Source organism: Trachurus japonicus, chromosome 17 (genome assembly GCF_045865225.1).
Source record: "Trachurus japonicus isolate A0001 chromosome 17, Traja_1.0".
Taxonomy (NCBI): Eukaryota; Metazoa; Chordata; class Actinopteri; order Carangiformes; family Carangidae; genus Trachurus; species Trachurus japonicus.
In genome coordinates this window covers 8,434,208-8,456,392 of record NC_140923.1, presented here as the reverse complement: position 1 = coordinate 8,456,392, position 22,185 = coordinate 8,434,208, and the positions used below count along the sequence as shown (strand labels likewise).

The 22,185-nt window shown below is 42.0% G+C and overlaps 1 protein-coding gene across 13 annotated transcripts in view; it reads right to left on the bottom strand.

Moving 5' to 3' along the window:
* pard3ab (par-3 family cell polarity regulator alpha, b) overlaps nt 1-22,185 on the bottom strand; it is a 304,350-nt gene that overhangs the window by 174,623 nt on the left and 107,542 nt on the right. For all 13 annotated transcript variants that reach the window (XM_085803913.1, XM_085803917.1, XM_085803908.1 and 10 more), the window contains exons 3-5: nt 12,948-13,143; nt 5,045-5,247; nt 2,884-3,027 (exon numbers count right to left, since the gene is read on the bottom strand). In XM_085803913.1, the coding sequence (XP_085660039.1) occupies nt 2,884-3,027; nt 5,045-5,247; nt 12,948-13,143 (543 nt within the window). The remainder of the gene's footprint in view (nt 1-2,883; nt 3,028-5,044; nt 5,248-12,947; nt 13,144-22,185) is intronic.

Sequence of the window (22,185 nt, the reverse complement as noted above, 5' to 3'; positions counted from 1 at the left end):
TGTAGCACTCTAGTTTATTTATGTATTGTTGGTTTTATTCTATTGGTTTAGTTTTTCTCTGTTGAACCACAGCGCACACAGCACTTTAACTTAAAGAGCTGCTGATCTGATCAGTTCTACAGACGGTTTTTACTGACCTATTTGTAATAGAGTGGAAGCACCCTTCACTGTTTTGAATGCGTGTTAAAGGTGTGAAAGTATTTTGTATGGATGTCTTGTATGTATTGTCTTGTGTATGCAGCGGCTCCGAGCCCAAAATTAATTTCCCTTCGGGACAATAAAGTACAATCCAATCCAATCCAGAGCGGTGCAGATGTTAGCTTGACCACGGTGCAGATGTTAGCTTGACCACGGTGCAGATGTTAGTTTGACCACGGTGCAGATGTTAGTTAGACCACGGTGCAGATGTTAGTTAGACCACGGTGCAGATGTTAGCTTGACCACGGTGCAGATGTTAGTTTGACCACGGTGCAGATGTTACTTAGACCACGGTGCAGATGTTAGTTTGACCACGGTGCAGATGTTAGCTTGACCACGGTGCAGATGTTAGTTAGACCACGGTGCAGATGTTAGTTAGACCACGATGCAGATGTTAGTTAGACCACGGTGCAGATGTTAGCTTGACCACGGTGCAGATGTTAGTTTGACCACGGTGCAGATGTTAGCTTGACCACGGTGCAGATGTTAGTTTGACCACGGTGCAGATGTTACTTAGACCACGGTGCAGATGTTAGTTTGACCACGGTGCAGATGTTAGCTTGACCACGGTGCAGATGTTAGTTAGACCACGGTGCAGATGTTAGTTAGACCACGGTGCAGATGTTAGTTAGACCACGGTGCAGATGTTAGTTAGACCAGATGTTAGTTAGACCACGGTGCAGATGTTAGTTAGACCACGGTGCAGATGTTAGTTAGACCACGGTGCAGATGTTAGTTTGACCACGGTGCAGATGTTAGCTTGACCACGGTGCAGATGTGAGTTAGACCACGGTGCAGATGTGAGTTAGACCACGGTGCAGATGTTAGTTAGACCACGGTGCAGATGTTAGTTAGACCAGATGTTAGTTAGACCACGGTGCAGATGTTAGTTAGACCAGATGTTAGTTAGACCACGGTGCAGATGTTAGCTTGACCACGGTGCAGATGTTAGTTAGACCACGGTGCAGATGTTAGTTAGACCAGATGTTAGCTTGACCACGGTGCAGATGTTAGTTAGACCACGGTGCAGATGTTAGTTAGACCACGGTGCAGATGTTAGTTAGACCACGGTGCAGATGTTAGTTAGACCACGGTGCAGATGTTAGTTTGACCACGGTGCAGATGTTAGTTAGACCACGGTGCAGATGTTAGTTAGACCACGGTGCAGATGTTAGTTTGACCACGGTGCAGATGTGAGTTAGACCACGGTGCAGATGTTAGTTTGACCACGGTGCAGATGTGAGTTAGACCACGGTGCAGATGTTAGCTTGACCACGGTGCAGATGTTAGCTTGACCACGGTGCAGATGTTAGCTTGACCACGGTGCAGATGTGAGTTAGACCACGGTGCAGATGTTAGTTTGACCACGGTGCAGATGTTAGTTTGACCACGGTGCAGATGTGAGTTAGACCACGGTGCAGATGTTAGCTTGACCACGGTGCAGATGTTAGTTAGACCACGGTGCAGATGTTAGTTAGACCACGGTGCAGATGTTAGCTTGACCACGGTGCAGATGTTAGCTTGACCACGGTGCAGATGTGAGTTAGACCACGGTGCAGATGTTAGTTTGACCGGTGCAGATGTTAGCTTGACCACGGTGCAGATGTTAGACAAACGGGGACCGAGCGAGCGGCCCGACAAACAGAGGACAGAGTGTGCGACCTCCTTCGTGTTTATTCAACCTCAACTTTTTCTGATCCATACTGGGTTTAAAGAAAGAGTCGTCTGTGCAGCAGCTGAGCGTGAGGCCGGTCCTGCCTGCCTGCGTTATCATATTTTATGATTTTATTCTAACAAAACTTTGGCTTGTGTGACCACAGAGGGGAAAGCGCCTCTGGCAACGCTCTCTGTTTCTGTTAAACAGGACCATATGGAGTGTTATTTACTATATCAACATTATGCTATCGCTCCCTGCATGACTGGTGTGTCATCTGGGGGTTTAAGGTGGAAATACTTCACTTTTTAACCCCCAGGCTGAGGGACGGGGGACGTGATGGAACTGGGTCAGACTAGGCCGCTCAGAGAGGGGGGGGAGAGGAAGGAAAGAAGGAAAAAAAAACGAGGAAACAAGGAATCATACTAAATTAAACTTCTGAAATTATTTAATAATTATAAAATAATTATTTATTTATTCTACTTTCATCTCTTCAATACTGATATTTGCTTCTCCTTGTCTCTTTTTTTGTTCTGCTGTCTCTCTCCTATTTGCCATATTTGACTCAGAAGTCCAACATACTCATGCACATCACAGACATGCACGCACACACACTTATGTGCACTTATGTGAATTCTAAGCGAAAACATCGTCTTTGTTATTTTGATTGTGTTATTTTATTTATTTATTTGTTTTTGTTGTTTCGTTTGATTGGTTATAGTTATCATTGCGAATTTTGACGTATTAGAATTGAACACCCCCTCTTGTCTCGTGTTGTTATGTATGTTTGTTTTTCACCCCTGTTTCACACTTGTATTGTTTCCTGTTTCATGTTGTTTTATCACCTGTATCGCACTATGTAAAAAAAAGAACAGAAACAGACTAGGCCACTCAGGCAGCCAATCACAGAACGTATAGGCCGCTCAGGCAGCCAATCACAGAGCGTATAGGCCGCTCAGGCAGCCAATCACAGAGCGTATAGGCCACTCAGGCAGCCAATCACAGAGCCGACGGGTCCGGTCTGGTCTTACCTGTTCCTGTCTCTCCAGCCAGCGGTCCACCATGGGGTGATTGGCACTGAGCGACGAGCGAGCCGTCTCTCTCTGGAACTCCCTCTGATTGGCCCACGTCCCGGCGTCGCGCGGCAGACTGCGATACGTGTCCAGGCCTTTACCCTGCACAGGAACACCAGCGCTCAGTGACCGCCGGCCAACGGCTTCACCATGGAAACAACATTCGCTCATCCACAGTAGGGCTACAGTAGGTGGTCACTTGTCTGAAACAGACCGTCTGATTGGTGGACGAGCTGCTCTGCGTCCTGAGCCACAGTGTAACATTAGAGACTGATAATAAAACACCTAAATATAAATGTAAAACATAGAGATGCTGTTTCTAAAATTTTCATCAAGCGAAGTTAAAGGGGACATATTATGGAAATATCACCTTTTGAAGGCTCTTTAACATATATTTAGGTGTTTGTTTTGCCTTCTGGCCCCAAAATGTGAGAACTGACACAAAAATCTGTAATTTTCAGGCCCATAGGTCGAAATCCACGTGGTTTTACGAGCTTTTCCCTCAGTTGTCTTCCAGTGATGTATCTATCGTATTATTACGTAATTCGAATTTGCATAATTGCTCTACCTGGTACCAGTAGAAGGGGCGGGGCTAGCAGTGGTTCATTTGCATTTAAAGGGACAGACACTGAAAGCAGCCGTTCTGAACAGGGCTGTTTAGAGAGGATGAAAAGAGCTGTGATGTTTGATCCTTGAGGGATTTTGACCAAAGCATGTGACAGACATGTCTTTAAGACACCTGGGAACTGTTTTAATCTGTGGAAAAGGGGCAGAATATGTCTCCTTTAAGTAAAAAGTCACTTAATCTGTTCATAATTAATCTCTTCTTTCTATATATTGTCACTTCTCACAAGTGAACTGTACATACAGTATTTTCTACAAATAGAATTTTTTACTGCTTTGTATGTTTCCCTTTCACTGGTGTCCACTGCTACAATTCTGTAAATATCTCCATTTTGGAACAAGTAAAGGAATATCTCTAGATTATATATATTTATTTAAAAAGCACATTTAAAAACAACCAAGGTTTAGCAAAAAATAATTTCCTCCAATGTTTGTTGCTTTGGTTATGAAAGGAAAAATAGTTATTAGGAGGATTGCGATATATTGATATCACGAGTCACCTGTTTCTAATTATAAGCTATTAGTGACATGAAAGATCTGGTTTACATGTGGAAGTGATGAAATATATATATATACATATACACATACAGTATTTTATACGCAAGTAAAGATGACTGATAACTAGGGGTGTCACGATTTCGATTTTTTATCGAAATCGATCGAAATTACGTCATGGTCTCGAGCATCGAAGTCAAAGAGAGGATCGACGACCCCCCCCCCCCCCCGACACAAAGCTACAGCTGCCTGTTGTCCCCATTGCGCACCGGAGTTCTCCTTTACTTTTTATCTCTCTCTCTCTCTCTCTCTCTCTCTTTAAAACAACCCGCAAATTATAAGCCGACGAAAAGGTGCAACTTGCCACTTTTTGTCGATTTTTTTTTAATATTATTTGCGGGGGCTTTGGGGGATCTGGTGACAGTGGAGGATCCAGACTGATTGACTGTGGGCCACCACCAGTCTGATCAGGACCTGATCATCAGGTCCATGGCAGCACAGCAGCTGCAGCTCTGCCCCGCTGTCTGTCACATGACTCTCCGTATCAGCGCAATCTCGTTTACATTAAGCCGACATCAGGAGAATAATGAGACACGACGGTAAATTATTGAAAATAAAACTATGATAATGTACAGATATAAATATATTTGTTTCAAAACCTTGGGGGCAATTTTGGCCCCTGGATCATGATTTGTGGGGGCATGTTACCTTTATATTGTAAATAAATTATTTAAATGTGACCATTAGTGCCTAATGTGATACATTATGGAAATTGCATCACTTATATGTATCCCATCTTTTGAAATAAGATTTACTGTACAACATTTGATGAATAAAACCAATGATCGTAGACCAGACTAGTCTGAAAATAGCATAGGCGTCTGCGCTGTAAGAAAAAGAAAAAAAACCGAGAATCGAATCGAAGAGAGGATTTGGAGAATCGTGACACCCCTACTGATAAGTAAATCCTTGAGTGCAGCATCAGATTCTGCCCCCTCACCTTCCTCTCCAGGCTGTTGGTGCCGGAGGAGTGTCGGGCCTTCAGGAAGCCGGCGGTGGTGGACCAGCGGGTCGGGTTCTTCCTCGACGGCGGCTCCTCCGGTTGGACCCGTGACTCGCCGCCGCCGCCGCCGCTGCTGCTGAACGGCCCGTTGATGGTCAGCAGGGCGGGGTCGCTGCTGCGCCGCACGTGGAGGGGCATATCTGATGGACGGAAGAAGAGGAGGAGGTGATTGATCCCACCTGTCCTTGGCTACACACTCTTACATCACTGTGTCATATCGTGTGTATTAAAGATTTATTATAAAACGTAAAGGTGAAATCCGGCATTTCCCATTGAGGCAGCCCCAAACTAAAAATAAAAGCACTCAAGTGACTGTGGGTATTTTGGACAAAACATCCATCAAATTAGGTTTCACCAAGAGCCTGAACCAAACGTTACGACAAATTACTGCTGGCAAACTTTCTGAAAAACCAAAACACACATTTTGATCCTGACGAACTTTGGTGTTTATTTGATGTGTATGTTCTGTATTTATGCACATAGCTTGATTATAAACCTTTATAAAACGTAAAGGTGAAATCCCGCCGTGGTATATTGAGCATATACCACGGCTACTATTCTAAAGCCTCATCACAGCGTAAGCTATCACTCCGCCTCAGGCACGTATGACTGGTATGAATGGAAGTTGTTGTCATGGACTAAAGTAGTGTAATTGACATGTTGAAGGTGAACTTTGACCTCCAGAGGGTTAACAATGGTAGAGGGGACTGAGCAGTGACAGAGCTACTTGGAGCTAACGTCTGGACAGCTGGGAACAGCTTTTTATTCTGCTGGAAGAAAACTACATGTCCTCTTTCATATTGTCATTATTGGTAACCGTTTTATAAAAGCAATATATCACTCCAGTCCTCCAGGTGGTCTATGCTCATTCTACCACTCTAAGGGGGAACAACGGCCCTTAGAGTGGTAGAATGAGCAGAGACCACAGACTGGAGGGATATGTTGCTTAAATATCTTCTCCAGGGATGATTGATGTGAATGTGCTCAAACTGAGTTCTGGTCTCATAAAAGCAGCTGATCACTGACGTCCCAGGATCGTCCTCTTGTTTCCCATGAATTAACTGTGATTTGAATCAGATTTTGGCCCGGCGGCGGTGGTGACGCTCTCTCGCTGTGTGGGAACAACGATGTGAGGAAGAAGAAGAGACAGTTGAGAAACAGCAGAGTGAAGTGGACTGGACCACCTCCATTAAAACCCTTCACTCTGTTGGAAGGTTGCAGTGTGTGGGAAGTGTGGGCCAAGGTCCAAGTAACAACTCTCAACAACACACACACACACACACACACCACCACAGCAGCAGCAGCAGCAGTCTGCACTCGGCTGTTCACTGTGACAGTAAAACATCTCCCACTGCAGCGAGGCAGACACACACGCAGACACACACACACACACACACACACACACACACAGAGAGAGATGAAGTGTAAACTAAACTGTTTGAGAAGTTGGAGCGTCTTCGTCCTCGGGCAACAACAACACAACGCCAAGTGTCATGTTCCCATGTTCTGTTCCAGGACGCTGCGGCGTTTACACACTGTCACATGTTCTGGATGTGAGACAGAGAGTGTGTGTGTCTGTACGGTGGCCCGGAGGTGCCAATCACAACGGCAAATCAGAAAACACAACAGCAAAAAAGAAAACAAGTTTAGGCAAGGCAATTTTATTTGTATAGCCCGTTTTTACAAACAGTTTGTCTCAAAGGGCTTTTAGTTTAGTAATTTGTCGTTTTTTTCTCTTTTTGCTGTTGTGTTTTTTTTTTTTGCTGTTGTGTTTTCCCTTTTTGTGTTGTGTTTTCTGATTTGTGTTTTCTCTTTTGCTGTTGTGTTTTCTCTTTTTGCCGTTGTGTTTTCTCTTTTGCTGTTGTGTTTTCTGATTTGTGTTTTCTCTTTTTGCCGTTGTGTTTTCTCTTTTGCTGTTGTGTTTTCTCTTTTTGCCGTTGTGTTTTCTCTTTTGCTGTTGTGTTTTCTGATTTGTGTTTTCTCTTTTTGCCGTTGTGTTTTCTCTTTTGCTGTTGTGTTTTCTCTTTTTGCCGTTGTGTTTTCTCTTTTGCTGTTGTGTTTTCTGATTTGTGTTTTCTCTTTTTGCCGTTGTGTTTTCTCTTTTGCTGTTGTGTTTTCTCTTTTTGCCGTTGTGTTTTCTCTTTTGCTGTTGTGTTTTCTGATTTGTGTTTTCTCTTTTTGCTGTTGTGTTTTTTTTTTTTGCTGTTGTGTTTTCCCTTTTTGTGTTGTGTTTTCTCTTTTTGTGTTGTGTTTTCTGATTTGTGTTTTCTCTTTTGCTGTTGTGTTTTCTCTTTTTGCTGTTGTGTTTTCTCTTTTTGCTGTTGTGATTTGCACCTCAGGGCCACCGTATGTATGTGTATGTGTGTATGTGTGTGTGTGTTCATACAGGAAACACTGTGATCTATCCAAAGAGGAGTGTGTGTGTGTCTGAGTAGTTATTTGACCGTGTGTGTGGGAAGTGCATCTAAGAGATTAACTGTGTCCATCTGTGTGTTTATGTGTGATAAACTGATGAGACATTGTGTGTCTATGTGTGTGTGTGTGTGTGTGTGTGTGTGTGTGTTTGTCTTTAAGCACTAATTCTGAAAATATTTCTTTTGTTTAGAGATATCGGCCTTTTTTTCCACACTGATGTGGGTCTGAGTGTGTGTGTGTGTGTGTGTGTGTGTGTGTGTGTGTGTGTGTGTGTGTGTGTGTGTGTGTGTGTGTGTGTGTGTGTGTAGAAGATGTGCATTGGGGATGAGTCAGTATTTTGTGTGCACACGCACTAGTGGCTGGTGCTTGTGTTTGGAAACATCTGAGCCAACAGCTACAGTGTTTGTTGAGAATGTGTGTTTGTGTGTGTGTGTGTGTGTGTGTGTGTGTGTGTGTGTGTGTGTGTGTGTGTGTGTGTTATTGGGTCACCCGGAGCGTGGGACTGGGCCGTGGAGCTGTGGGAGGCAGCGGCGCTCTGGGACATGCAGTTCAGAGCGGGGACAGAGTGAAGGCCGCCCTAACAGGTCTCAACACCACCTACACCACAAACTCCAACTCCCAGGAGGCATCAGGGCATCGGACCGCAGCTCCACAAGTAGGTATGCTAATTCTATTCCCTCTGTCAATCAGTGCAGTGTTTAGTTTCATATCTGTGGGAAAACACTTGTTTCTGGCTTGTACTTCACAGAAGAGTTCAATATAAATAGGTCAACTACATAAACACATTAACATCAGACTGTATCGATGTGACCACAGCAGGACTGTTATCAGAGCTACGCTACGGAGGGTTTCCCTCATCAAACTCATCAAATACACAATCCAACAACTCCACAACGCTCTGGTGGACAAGTTGTGAGCTGCACATTCACCACACTATGAGATAATAACACAACGTTACCACACAGAGTTGTTTTAGAGGGAAATTCATGCAAAACCACTGATGTGCGTTCCCGTCGAGCGCAGTTTTTCATCAACAGTCTCTGAATTTCCCTCTAAAACAACTCTGTGTGGTAACGTTGTGTTATTATCTCATAGCGTGGTGACGCTTGTCCACGAGTTTTGGAGTTGTTGGATTGTGTATTTGATGAGTTTGATGAGGGAAACCAAGAAATCCCATAATGAGCCTCCGTAGCGTAGCTCTGAGCAGCTCACGGCTCTGCTCCGCCGTTCTAAAAACAGCTTGCACCGACACTTAAAGGTAACAAACCTACTGCTATGACTATAGGGATTATGGCAATGGACCAATTTGCAAAAATGTTGAACTATCCTTTAAGAAATAGAAGCTGCTGAGTTGCATTATGGGAGATGTAAGATCGTCAGTCATGAGAGCCTGATCAGTACTGCAGACCTTAGTTCAGACTTCAGTTGCGTATGATTAAAACCATTTGACCTATCGCGGGTCCTCCATCTTTATGAAGGAACAACAGAAAGTCCCAGCGGAGTTCATGTTCAAGCTGCTGGTTAGGAAACAGGCCATCCCATCATATTATTGCTGTGTTTTCCACAGAATCCCAATTTCTTTTCTGCTTTTTCTACACAGTTCAGTTGGTTTAATATAGCTTTATGAAACTTCTATCCCAGTGGTGCACTGCACGCTGGATAACTATTCACACACAGTTTTGAGAATATTCAGACACACTTGAGTATTTTCTGTTAATGCACTTTGAATGAATCTGTGTTCTGGAGATCTCTCTCAGTGGATTTACCTGCATTTTAAAAAATAAAAATGTGACAGTTTCTCAATAACTTAAATCAGTTAACTTGGAGCTGATCAGTGTCATGTCTCTGTAAAGTGAAATGTGATGAATTTTATCGTCTTTTCTGTCTCTCAAACATCAACAAGCAGCACTACAACATTTAAAGCAACAAAATTAAAAGAAACTTTGGTATGATGGATAACAAGGTTCTTTTTTTAAACTGAATTCTTTTTATTTAATGGATTAAAAGATGAATTCATGAACTTCAAGTATGAATGTTCTCGGATCATAATCATAGCATTTTTGGAAATTAGCTTTTTAAAGTGACATCTGAGAGCCTCAGTACAGCGGCTCGGGCTGTCCCTTTAATCAGCGTTTTCTCATCTGCACAGTTTGGACTTTAACAAAGCCAAGAAAGCAACATCAGTCCATTTGTGAGTTTCAAATCGAGCTCTCGGTCTAATAAGCTTAATCACTTTTCTTTGGAGTTTATGGGCCTAACAAGTAAAAACTGGCACAGACCCACAGAGTCCAACATGAATCAGTGATTGAAAGCTATTCTCATTAGGCGCTCGTGTAAAAAAAAGAGGAAAAAAAAGAAAAAATTAATCAAATTCCTTCTCTTCCATGTCAGACATTTCTCTTAAAACCCATTAAAATTCATCTGATGAGATTCTGTGTCATCAATTAAGCAGGGTTAGAATTTATTAAGGAGACGGTTAAATTGGACGTCACTGGCAGGTGCGATTATGCCCGAGATTTCCATTTCTTACTGCAAATTCACATTCAGCATCTCATCCAGAAATCCAATTAGGACTGGACTGACCTCGCTCGCTCACTCGCTCGCTCTGTGTATGTGTGTGTGTGCGTGTTTGTGCGAACGTGTGTGAGAGACAAGAGGCAAGAAAATGAGATTTTTGGTGGTGGCTGTGTCAATCAATGCCAGTTCACAGGTCATTAGTGGATAAGCCACACACACACACACACACACACACACACACAAGCAGTGAGGTATTTTTAGCGCTAATTAAAGATCCTAATTAGAAACAAAAAGGTTTTGTTTTTAACTTTTATTTTGCTCAGTGGAGAGTGTGTGTGTTTGTGTGTGTGTGTGAAGTACGGGTTTTGGTTAATGTGTTTGTGTGTAAAGAAAATAAATAAAGGTCAGGGTCTGTATGTAGCATTTAAATATGAGTATTACATTTAATGATGCTGTGGAGAAATCGGAAGTTTATTTATTTATTTATTCACTTATTTATGACGAGACTCTCTGACTGAATGTATTAAATCTGAGGCTGCAGCTTCGACACTGAATCTCCATCAGCTGATGATCCCACGTCATCAGGTGGTGGAGAAGCTGCTGCAAACTTTTATTTAGCACTATTCAATATTTGAATATGTCAAATATCGCAATATTTCCCTGCATTTTTGGGTTATTTTTTTTCAAACATCACATAATATTTTGCAGTTTCTTCTGCTCTGCTGCAAAGTTCAACCCTCAGTTCACTGGTTTGTTGACCTGTCAAACACACGTGGTAATGTCATGTGTTGCAATAAATGGGCTGGACTGTATTAACATGTTCAATTTTGTATATGGCTTATGCTGCGTTCGATTGATTGATTGATTGATTGTGCAATGTGCATTTGTTAGCCTTTTTTACATCCAGAGAGTCCAGGTTTTGAAAAGGGTTTAAGTTCACTTTATAATGGAGTATGTTAATTTATAGGCTCCTACAGTATTTGTGTGCAGATAAATGTTAAAAATGCTAAAGACTAAAAATCGAGAGAATCAGCAATATCGTAGAATCGCAATTTAAATCAAATCGCCATCCAAAAAATCGTAGAAGAATCGAATCGGGAGAAAAGCGTATCGTCCCAGCCCTACTGCATTGTACGTGTGGAACTAGGCGATATTCCCTTTTCCATAACTTCGCCCTTGCTTAAATGTCTAAGTTGGAAAATAAATAGCCTAAATAAATTAATCTTACTGCTTTGTATTCTGTACAGTGTTGTGTTGGTATATGTGTTGGTTTGTTGTTGATACATTTTTGCAACACAAACTGTCAGTTTCAATCAACATAAGCTGCATGTGCATGAAGACAAATGGAGAGTGGAGAGACAGAGTCACACACTTTAAGACTCACATGTGGTCATGTGATCAATCAAGGATGTATGTTCTTGGAAAAAACTCATCCCACACAGGAGTTTAAACTTCTTTTAGCTTTTCTTAAAGTTTACTCTTTAAAAACTATTCAGTTTTTTTCAGTTTCAACTGATTTTACAAAAACACATTTCCTTTTTTTAGTTCATTTTAATTGTGTGAAATCTGGTGGCAGTTAACACATTAGATTAACAAGTAGCTACGCTTCGACCACATGAAAACACAACCAATTATAGAAAAGTGGCAAAGATGTAAACAAGAAGAAACTGTGTGTTGGGAAAACTCTGAGAAACATCGGAGGAAGAAAAAATAATAAGTGAGAATTTACTGTAAGTCGCCTGCGAACAAAAAATCCATCCCAGCTGCAAATGTTAATTTTAAATGACCCCAAGCATGTTGTTTGAATAACACTGTTCATCACAACCGATCCAGCTCGAACCACAAGGAGAGAAAAACACTTGAAGCAGTAACAATGACACTGTGTGTGTGTGTGTGTGTGTGTGTGTGTGTGTGTGTGTGTGTGTGTGTGTGTGTGTGTGTGTGTGTGTGTGTGTGTGTACATGCTTGTTTACTTGTGCTTATGTCTGTGTGTTGAAGGGTTTCCTTGATCCAAACAGACAAATCACGTACAAGAGGCAGTTTTCAAACTCAGCGTAATGACAGAGGGAGAAGTGTGTTGGCCGGCGGAGCTGCAGAGGTGGACGGGCTCAGCGTCACATTTGATTTAGGAGGCAGCGAATAGAACCAATTAGCCACTTTGGCCGGGGATCAAACGGCGATCTGTGCCCGGGAACAAAGAAAAAAAAAGAAAAAAAAGAAAAAGAAGGGTCCTCCTGTCCAATTAGCAGAATTTATGGACGGAGCAGAGAAGGTACCGCTGGGCCACGGTGGCGTCATTTGTTGGGTTTGCTGCTGTGTGCTGCTGCAGTCACCCACATTTAATGGCAAATTTGTTAAAAATAAATAAAAAAGAGGCGATTATTAATCAGTTTAATAAATGCTGTGTGTTCAGATAATATTCCCTTTGACCAAACTGATGATGCAGCTGCACATGTGCTTGTTTTAGGCCTTTTCTCGAAAATTGCATATCCATAATAAAATGAGTATATCTCTGCAACCACAAGGTCTATTTGAATACTTTTGGTGTCATAGTAAAGGGAAAAAATTGAGGAATTGCTGAGATGTGTACATTTCAGTATATCTGTTACTGGTGAAGAGTAAATGAAGATGACAGTCAGAAAAAAATTAATAAAATTAATATTCGCCTAAAAGAAAATCATATTTTTGATGAGTGCCCTTTAGAATAATGCTAATGAAGCTCATTGTACAACATATGAACATTGTCTCTGAAATTTGTTAAAAATAAATAAAAAAGAGGCGATTATTAATCAGTTTAATAAATGCTGTGTGTTCAGATAATATTCCCTTTGACCAAACTGATGATGCAGCTGCACATGTGCTTGTTTAAAAAGAAACATCTTGTTCCTGCTGCAGCGTTGGGACTTACTTGTGCGCAGGGCGGAGGGCGTGACCTCGATCTCGCTGGCGGCGCTGAGCTCGGCCTGGTACGGCTGGAAGGCCGAGGCTCCGCTGCCGGCGCTCAGGTCGGCGGCGAACAGGTCGGGGCTCTGGGTCCCCGTGGAGCTGGCGCTGGTGCCGTCGCCTCCATGGTGGGGCTCCTGCTCCTCATACACGGCTATCAACTGGAAGGAAGAAGGAGAGCAGGATGACAATCAGGTTTTTGTACGGTAAATTAAATGTCCTTGGAGAAATAGTTTGTATAGAGAAGATGAAAGTCACTACAATAAAAACACCTTGTGACTCGCTGAGAGGCTCTAACTTCAGTACAAGGAGAAAAATGAAGTTTAACGTTTCCTCTGGACTCAATAAATGTCTGTTTATGCTATTGTTAGCCATAGCAACCCTCAGAGATAGGTACTTTAAAGGGATAGTTCAACATTTTGGCAAATTGGCCCATTGCAATAATCCCTCATAGTCGTAACATTCTGTTATTATCTCATAGCGTGGTGAATGTGCAGCTCACAACTTGTCCACCAGAGCGTTGTGGAGTTGTTGGATTGTGTATTTGATGAGTTTGATGAGGGAAACCAAGAAATCCCATAATGAGCCTCCGTAGCGTAGCTCTGAGCAGCTCACGGCTCTGCTCCGCCGTTCTAAAAACAGCTTGCACTGACAATTAAAGGTAACAAACCTACTGCTATGACTATAGGGGTTATGGTGATGGGCCAATTTGCCAAAATGTTTAACTATCTAACTAAACAGTTTTGTCTTATTTATGCAGCAAAAATAAACTTAATGAGATGTCAAGGAGGCAAACGAGAATCGTTAAAACAACATAGGATGTGATTTTACGGCCAGCAGCACCGGCAGCACCGGCTGGTCCAGACTGGAGCTGAACTGGTCCAATCAGAGGCCATGCCCAGATCATAACCACACATGGTGGTCTCCCCCTTTAAACGCCCCACGACCGACCGCACATACAGCGCACAAGAATACGGAGGTGATTTAAAGGCTGTGTTTTATGTGACGACCCTGAGGTGTCGTTACGTCCAATCACATCCTCTCCTCCTCGCTCGCCGTCTTTACGTTGAAAGCTCCTCTCCCTCGGCTGATTTGATTAATTCCAGCCTCTACTGACTAACCCTTTATTAGATTAAAGATGAGATCCGTGCCGTCCCGCCGCGACTCCCACCAGGCCTGCCTGTGTGTGTGTGTGTGTGTTCAGCTGGCTTCAGTTAGCCGAGGAGAAAATGAAAAATCCATCCAACATTTGCCCATTCAGAGGATGTGATCTAACCGTGGTCCCTCATGGTGAGATCTGATGTAGAGGCTTGACTGTGGAAACCTCCACCCCCCCCCCCCCCCTCACCCTCCGACCCCCTCACCCTCCGACCCACAGCGACTCAGCCGCATTAAAAACTAACGGAGGATGTTCTACAGCTCAAACATCTTTACGATATCGCAGCAGCAGCTCATCGGCTTCGTTCACACGCTCCCGGACCAAAAGGACCGAAAACCTGAACTTCACAAGGAAACTGATCAGAAACAGAAACAGAAACAGACTCAGACTGGATGTTTTCACTTCTCTGAAAGTAGAAGAATGTGAACAAAAAGGTGAAGAGGTCCTTTTGATACGACTGCCCAGAGATAATACCACAAAAAGAGGCAACGCTGTATAATAACTACACTCTACAGATACGTCATTCAGCAATTATAATTCATAAAAACTCTAATTAATAAGATCATCTATAATAAAACATATTAACACACACTGACCCTTACATTAGGTCTAAATCAGGTGCTGCATAAAAATGTTCATCTAAATATTTCTTTACACTTCAATAAATGATCTCATAAACCACTGATGTCTGTGATTGATATAATAATTGTTTTACAGTATAACTGATGAAAACACAGTAATTAAACACATAATAGATGAACTTATCAAGTAAGAATTGAAACAATTAGCCTACACCTGGAGAGCTGAAGTGGAGAATGGAAATACATTTTTGAGCATTAATACAAAATATAATTCAATATATATAACATATTGAAATCAAAATCGCCAGCGTGTTCATCTTTTGAATTGCCTGCCATGCAAAACATCATTGTGAGGTCACAAACTGTTGACCAGGCGTTTTGCACCTGATATCAAGCATGTAGCTAAGACCAACTAGGGATGTCCCCATACCACTTTTTCACTTCGATATGATACCGATATTGCAGCCTTCAATATCGGCCCGATACCGATATTGATCGGTATTAGGGGTGGTGAAAAAAAACGATTATTTATATTTTTCAAATTCTAATACAAAGGAGAGTCCTCCTGTTGCTGACTGACGCCTGGTTCACACTGGACGCCGAAGCGCCGCGACGCGGAGCGGCCGCGGAAATCGCGCGCGAGCCGCGTCCCTCCAGTTCACACCAGATGCTGATTTCTCCGCGGCGGTCTCAGCTCCTCTGCTCCTCAGCTGTTGTTTACTCACATTCAGAGCTGTGTTTTTTACATCATGGATAAGTAAATAACCTCATATAATTATAACACCGTGTGCTGTGGGTCAAACAACTCCCTGTACTTCACTTCCAAGATTAATTTCACGTCCTCCTTCACTTTACAACAACTCGTCTCTGCCTCTCTCTTTCTCTCTCTCTTTCCCTGTTTGTTTGTGTGTTTTGACCCCCCCTCCTCCTCCCTGCAGCCAGCCCACTCCGTGTCTCCCTATCCTGTGTGTGTGTGTTTTCATCTCTCTTGTTCTCTGTTGAGTCTGACAAATATAAATACGGTCGCATTTGTCAATCGCGGTATTTTATTTTGAAAATCGCTTTTATTTTGAAAATTGACCGGATTCTCTCGTGTTTCTTTGTGTGACTTCCTGCCAGAATTGACGCGGTCGGCCGCGGCTCGCGCACAAAATAGAGCAGACGCCGAAACCGGCGCTCCACGGCGCGAGCCGACCGCGGAGGACCGCGACGCTCCGCGTCTAGTCTGAACTACAACACCAGTTAACGAGGGCGCCGAATGGAAGCGGACTCCGCTCCGCGGCTATTCGCGGCGCTTCGGCGTCCGGTGTGAACCCGGCGTGACAGGCTGCTGCTGTCATGTTCTTCTATGGGACAGACAGTAGTGAGCTTACTTTTGAACTGTAAAATATTAAAAAATAAACCTTATTTACAACTGTTATTGAATTACTGTAGGTACATCAATGTCAAACAAAACGCTAAATCTTCTTGCTTCAAGGTTTTATTTGTCACTCCAAATTGAAGATTATAGCCTGCCCTACAGTAAAAATGGCCCACATAAAATAAAAAGAGGAGTAAAGCAATATATTAAGCAGCAATATTTAAGTATCAAAGATGTTCAATCAAACCCACATAGTTTGAAACAACGTTCAAAACACACAGCCAGTGTCACAAGCATAAAGCCCGCTAGCTTAATGCTAACGTATAATGTAAAACGCCATAGACGGGCTAACAGAAATTAGCATCGTTAATTTAATTCTGGCTTTAGCCTGTTAACACGGCACAACATGTGGACCAGCTGGTCTTCCTCCATAATTCTGTGTTGGAGTGTGAACGAGAGTCACCTATTCATATGGGACAGAAGTGCTGGAGCGGAATAATGGACTGCTTTTATCGGAGCGTTTATATGGGAGATTTTAGATGCAGTCCGATATAATCCGATATTTGTTTTTTTGGCTGATATCGGACATAAATCCGTTATCAATATTGGATCGGGACATCCCTAAACAGTCCTGCTGTCAAAGACTCTACTGCAATAAACTATCAATGTAATATAATAATAATTGTTGCATTAATAAAAGTAAGAAATACATTAAAAAGCTAATGTTTCTCTCCGTATTTCATTGTATTGTCGGTGGGTTTGTCTCCACTGACTGGCCGAGCACCATTGGACATGTGTTTGTGTTGAACGTTAAAGCTGCAGCATCAGACACTGTGACTCATGAGCATAAATGAGCAGCAGCAGGATCCATACTGTGACTGTCACACTCATCCTGCTTTGAAGGCGCTATTTAAAAAAAAAAACACACTGTTTATCCCTCTACATGTTAAATAGAAGGAGCCACAGTGTGTTACTAAAATATGTCTCTGCAAACAGCACGGTGATTAAAATTAAGATTCAGAGAAAAAAAAACAAATATTCACGCTCATTAATTAAAAAAAAAAAAAAATGCTCCAAGCTCAATAAAACATACATATTAAACATGTTTATACAAATATGGCCGAATGGAAAAGACACATTTTACATGCTCACAAAAGACACAGAGACACCCACACAATCTATTACAACACACACACACACACATCCCCCATTTAAATCCAACTAACAGTTTTCCAGCACATTAACCCTTCAGTTTTATAGCAGGCTGGACACACACACACACACACACACACACACAGACCTCAAGACTCGTTTCACCAATTAGCCCCCTTTACATAAATGTTCATGTATTTATTTCAAATGACCGTAGAGCCTCTTTCTAATCTGTACACGTTGTAATAAGGATAATAAGCGGTCAAAGGTGAAGAGGGGAGGTCGCCGAGTGTGTGTGCGTTTGTGTGTGTGTGCGTTTGTGTGTGTGTGTCTAAGTGAGGGAGATGTGTGTGTAGAGGACATGACAGGCGGTGAGGGTCAGTGGCATAGATATATATAAGAAGACTAGATGACTCACCCGCAGCTGTTTCTCAATGACACGGCGTAGCCAGTACGGCGGCCATCTTGGTAAGGTCAACTCTCTCCCTCAGAGCATTAAAGAGGAACTAAACCCCTAAACCACTTTTTTCTGCTGAAAACAAATGTATTTGGGTATAAGGTAGTGTTGTCGGTTGATTCTGGTCCAACTTTTGACATTTTAGTCAAAATATTTCAACTTGGTGTATTTTGTAGTAAAAATGTAGAGTGACTGCCCTCTAGGGTGAAGTCAGGTAAAATGGGCCACTTTTTGGTAAACGATTAATAAGACCATCAAAAACGCTATGCATGAAATCCATTGATATTTTTAAAAATCGACATAGGTCTCTTAAATGTATCTGTGTGAAAAAAAAAAGAAAAAGTATAATTATTTTGGAATTATGAGAGTTAAAGTATCGGGATATTCCCTCTCGAGGTACGATGCAACGTTCAGGTAAAATGGGCCAGCCGTTCAGTTAAATTGGGCCAAGAGAGAACAACACAGTAATTTTAGCAGAAATCATTTAAATTTTAATAATTAATTGACACTACTACTAAACTACAACACTAAACTTAACATTAACAGTGAATACATAAGAGGTTGATGACATTTTTTAATCTTAAAATGCATTTTAAAATTACATGACCATGTTGTTGCTATGCTCTTTGTTAGCTGACTATGTTATAGGCTCTTTTACTGTGTGTGTATGTGTGTGTGTGGCATTATAGATGCCATTTTTTCCCCCACAGTGCTAATGGCACCATGAGTGGCACTGACCAACCTTGGATATATATCTAACTTTGAACATGTTTTGCACCCTCAATTTCTGTGTAACTTCAGTGTAAGACTGTGTTTTGTATGTGGCCCATTTTAGCTGAAATGCATGGCTCAATTTACCATGATGCATTAAGGTAAATTGAGCCACCCACAAAAAATGCATTTAAATTAAAAATAAGTAAGCTTAGCAAGAATTTTGCATTCTATCCAATGGGGGGAATCACAATGTGTATTATAAATCACATTTTTTATTGTAGATCTGTTTTTTTACGGAGTTATCAACCTTATCAGTTTCAAGTGAAATTTGTTTGCCAGGCCACTTTTCGCACACTTCTCCTCAGCAGGCTGGATATAAAGCATTGTCCCATCCACAACAGCAACCAGAGACTCAAATCTATTGTTTTTTTTCAAGTACAGTTGTAGCAACAATTTGAAATCATTTACAGCCATTGCCTGTTAAAACTTAAAAAGCTAGGAGGCTCAAACCTTAACTGGCTCATTTTACCTGATGGCCCAATTTACCTGATGTCACCCTATGGGTTGAAACACGGCTATTACAATCGAATGTTTCTATTGGCTGAGATGGAGGCAGATGACGTTTTGGAGGCAGCTTTCATCACCGGCCACCAGCTCTCCGGCCAATCAGCACCGGCTGCTGCCTGCCGCTAACGGTTGCTAGGCACTCTAGCTGCTCTGCTGCGGCTAACGGTTGCTAGGCGCTCTAGCTGCTCTGCTGCGGCTAACGGCTGCTAACAGCTGCCTGAATGGGAATCGTTAGTGCGGCCGGCGCTAACGAGCCGTTAACGAGTTAACGAGCCGGCGGATCAGCTGTAGATGCTGTGTCACGGCTCCTCTCCTAGTGTCCAAGCTACTAGTGCTGTTAGAGTAGCTCGTTAGTAGCTCGTTAGTAGCTCGTTAGCGCTAGCAGAAGTGTCGATGTGTGTTTATTACTTTTTTTTCTCTTTTGTGTGATTTCGCGGGTGTGAATGGATGGGAGGGGGGAGGGGGGATCGTAGAGTGCTCCTGGAGTCCCGCCCACAATCAAGGCATTTTTTGAATTTCAAGTTTAGAGCACGTCATCCAAAACTGAGGGGTTTAGTTCCCCTTTAAGCCTCTGCTGCATGTTCTGCTATAATGACCATAACTTGCTCAGTTTTTGTCCGATTTCAAAACGGTTTGATTTTTATGAACGTCTATGCAGTTATGATGCAGCATACTCAGAATCACGGATAATTTTAATAATTTATTTTTTTTGTAAAAGTAACATTATAGTGACATTATGCAAATAGTTAAAGTAATAGCTACATACTGATTTATTTTACACAGAGTTATGAATCGTTATTTTAGTGCAGATGACTGGATCACCTATCTACTGCACTGGAACTGCAGCCAGAGTCAGAGACAGTTGCCCGTCCTCATATGGCCGACTGTGAGCTACGCCTGCCTGTAGTCAGATCCACCCCCTTGGTCAGTGGGACAGGTTGTGTGTGTTTTTATGTGTAGAACTTCCTGTGTGTGACTTCTTGTCAGCGAGTCAAATCCACTCTGGGCTCATTAAAGCCGAGTTCAGGCCACAACAGCTGAGTCAGCAAAACCCCCGCGCTCCCTTAGGACCTCCAACACACACACACACACACACACACACACACACACACTCGGAGCCTGCAGTGCTGTAACAGCCCATGTGGTTGCTATTAGAGAACATGGTGATCAGTTGTGCGACTGAGCTGAGCCCATCTGATGTGATGCTGCTGAAAGCCACAAATAATCACGGCCGAGCATCAGTGTTGTAAAACAATCAGCAGAGAACAACACATGACGTCGTCCACACACACACACACACACACACACACCTGACCCTGCTGCTCCTTCACACTCACACACCTTTCACCGCGCTTTGTGCTTTTTCCACTGTCGCACCTACAGTAACTTTCCATGGGAATTAACAGGAATATATGGGAATATAAACGGGAATAAATCAAAAATTTACCAAATTGAAGGTTGGACCTCAACATGTTTTTGTTGTTCAGTAAAAGAATTGATTGTTCATACAAGAATTAAAACTTGATAATACTCACAAATAAATGTCATGTTTTTTGACAAAACAAAAGATTTACATTTATGTTTATACCTTTTGTTTAAATGACCCCCGATTTCCAGTAAATTCCCATAAATTCCCCCAAATTCCCATAAATTCCCATAATTCCCATGTATAGTTTCCAATTTGGAATATTTCCAAAATTCCCCATCTTAACTTCCCATGGAAAGTTTCTGGAAATTTACCAGAAATTTGCTGGAAATGTTCCACCTCTTTGCAACCCTAGTCGCACCAGAGAGAAGAATGAACATTTCCATAATGCAACATTAAAGTGTCCTGACTCCACTGTGTTTCCCACCACAGGCTCATAACTTTCATATTATCCAGTTACGTCCAACCAACACAGTCGCTTCACATCATTTGCATCACATTGTTCTCCATATATATACACATTACATTGTTCTCCACGCCCGTATATATACACATATATATATATATATATAGATATATATATATATATATATATATATATATATATATATATATATATATATATATATATATACACATATATATATATATATATATACACACAGGTTGTGCATGTGTGAGATCATTTACATGCGGTGTATGTTTCCATATGGAGATGATGAGAACGTGGCAATAAAAGGATTTAAAACAGGGGTGTCAAACATATACCCCACTAATGTCAGTGAAGATGTGTGGATGTTTGTTTTCTCCTGTTCTGTCTGTATTTTGTGTTTTTTGTTTCTTTCTTTTCTTTTTCTTTTCTTTGGGAAATACGGGGAGGGTCAGGATCTGGGCTGAAAAAACACTGATATTGTTTCAAGATGGATATTTTTGTTGTTGTATTTTTGTGTTAATTCATTGGAAATAATAAAAAATATATATAAAAAAAAACACGTGGCCCGTGGGCCAAAACTGGCCCGGCAGAGGGTCCAACCCGGCCCTCATTTGTCAAGTGAGAAAATTTGAAATTGCACATATCTTTATCAAGAAATTTCAAATGTTTTGAAAAAGGATAGTTTGTTAACTGTAAACATCATAAACATGTATTAAAACAAAGTGAAAAATTCAAAGTTCTTTTCAATTTTAGACTATCAAGCTATTATTTTACTGGTCCGGCCCACTTGAGATCAATTTGTGCTGTTAAACCTAAACTAAAATGAGTTTGACACCCCTGATTTAAAACAAACCCTCTCTTATTGCCCCTCAGCTACAGTCCCACAGCAGCATGATGATGTCGCTGAGCGTGAAGCTGACCATCGATCCGCTGAATAGAAAAGGTCATGACCTCAGTTCATCCTTTAGACGTACGACTTCCCCTGTGAGTTACGTACGGATACAGATGTGAGTTACGTACGGATACAGATGTGAGTTACGTACGGATACAGATGTGAGTTACGTACGGATACAGATGTGAGTTACGTACGGATACAGATGTGAGTTACGTACGGATACAGATGTGAGTTACGTACGGATACAGATGTGAGTTACGTATGGATACAGATGTGAGTTACGTACGGATACAGATGTGAGTTACGTACGGATACAGATGTGAGTTACGTATGGATACAGATGTGAGTTACGTATGGATACAGATGTGAGGTGTTTGAACATCTGTGCTAAATCCAAACACCCTGAAGGCATCGCAGAGATCTCACGTTGTTTGTTAGAAAAAGACAGATGGTCGCTGG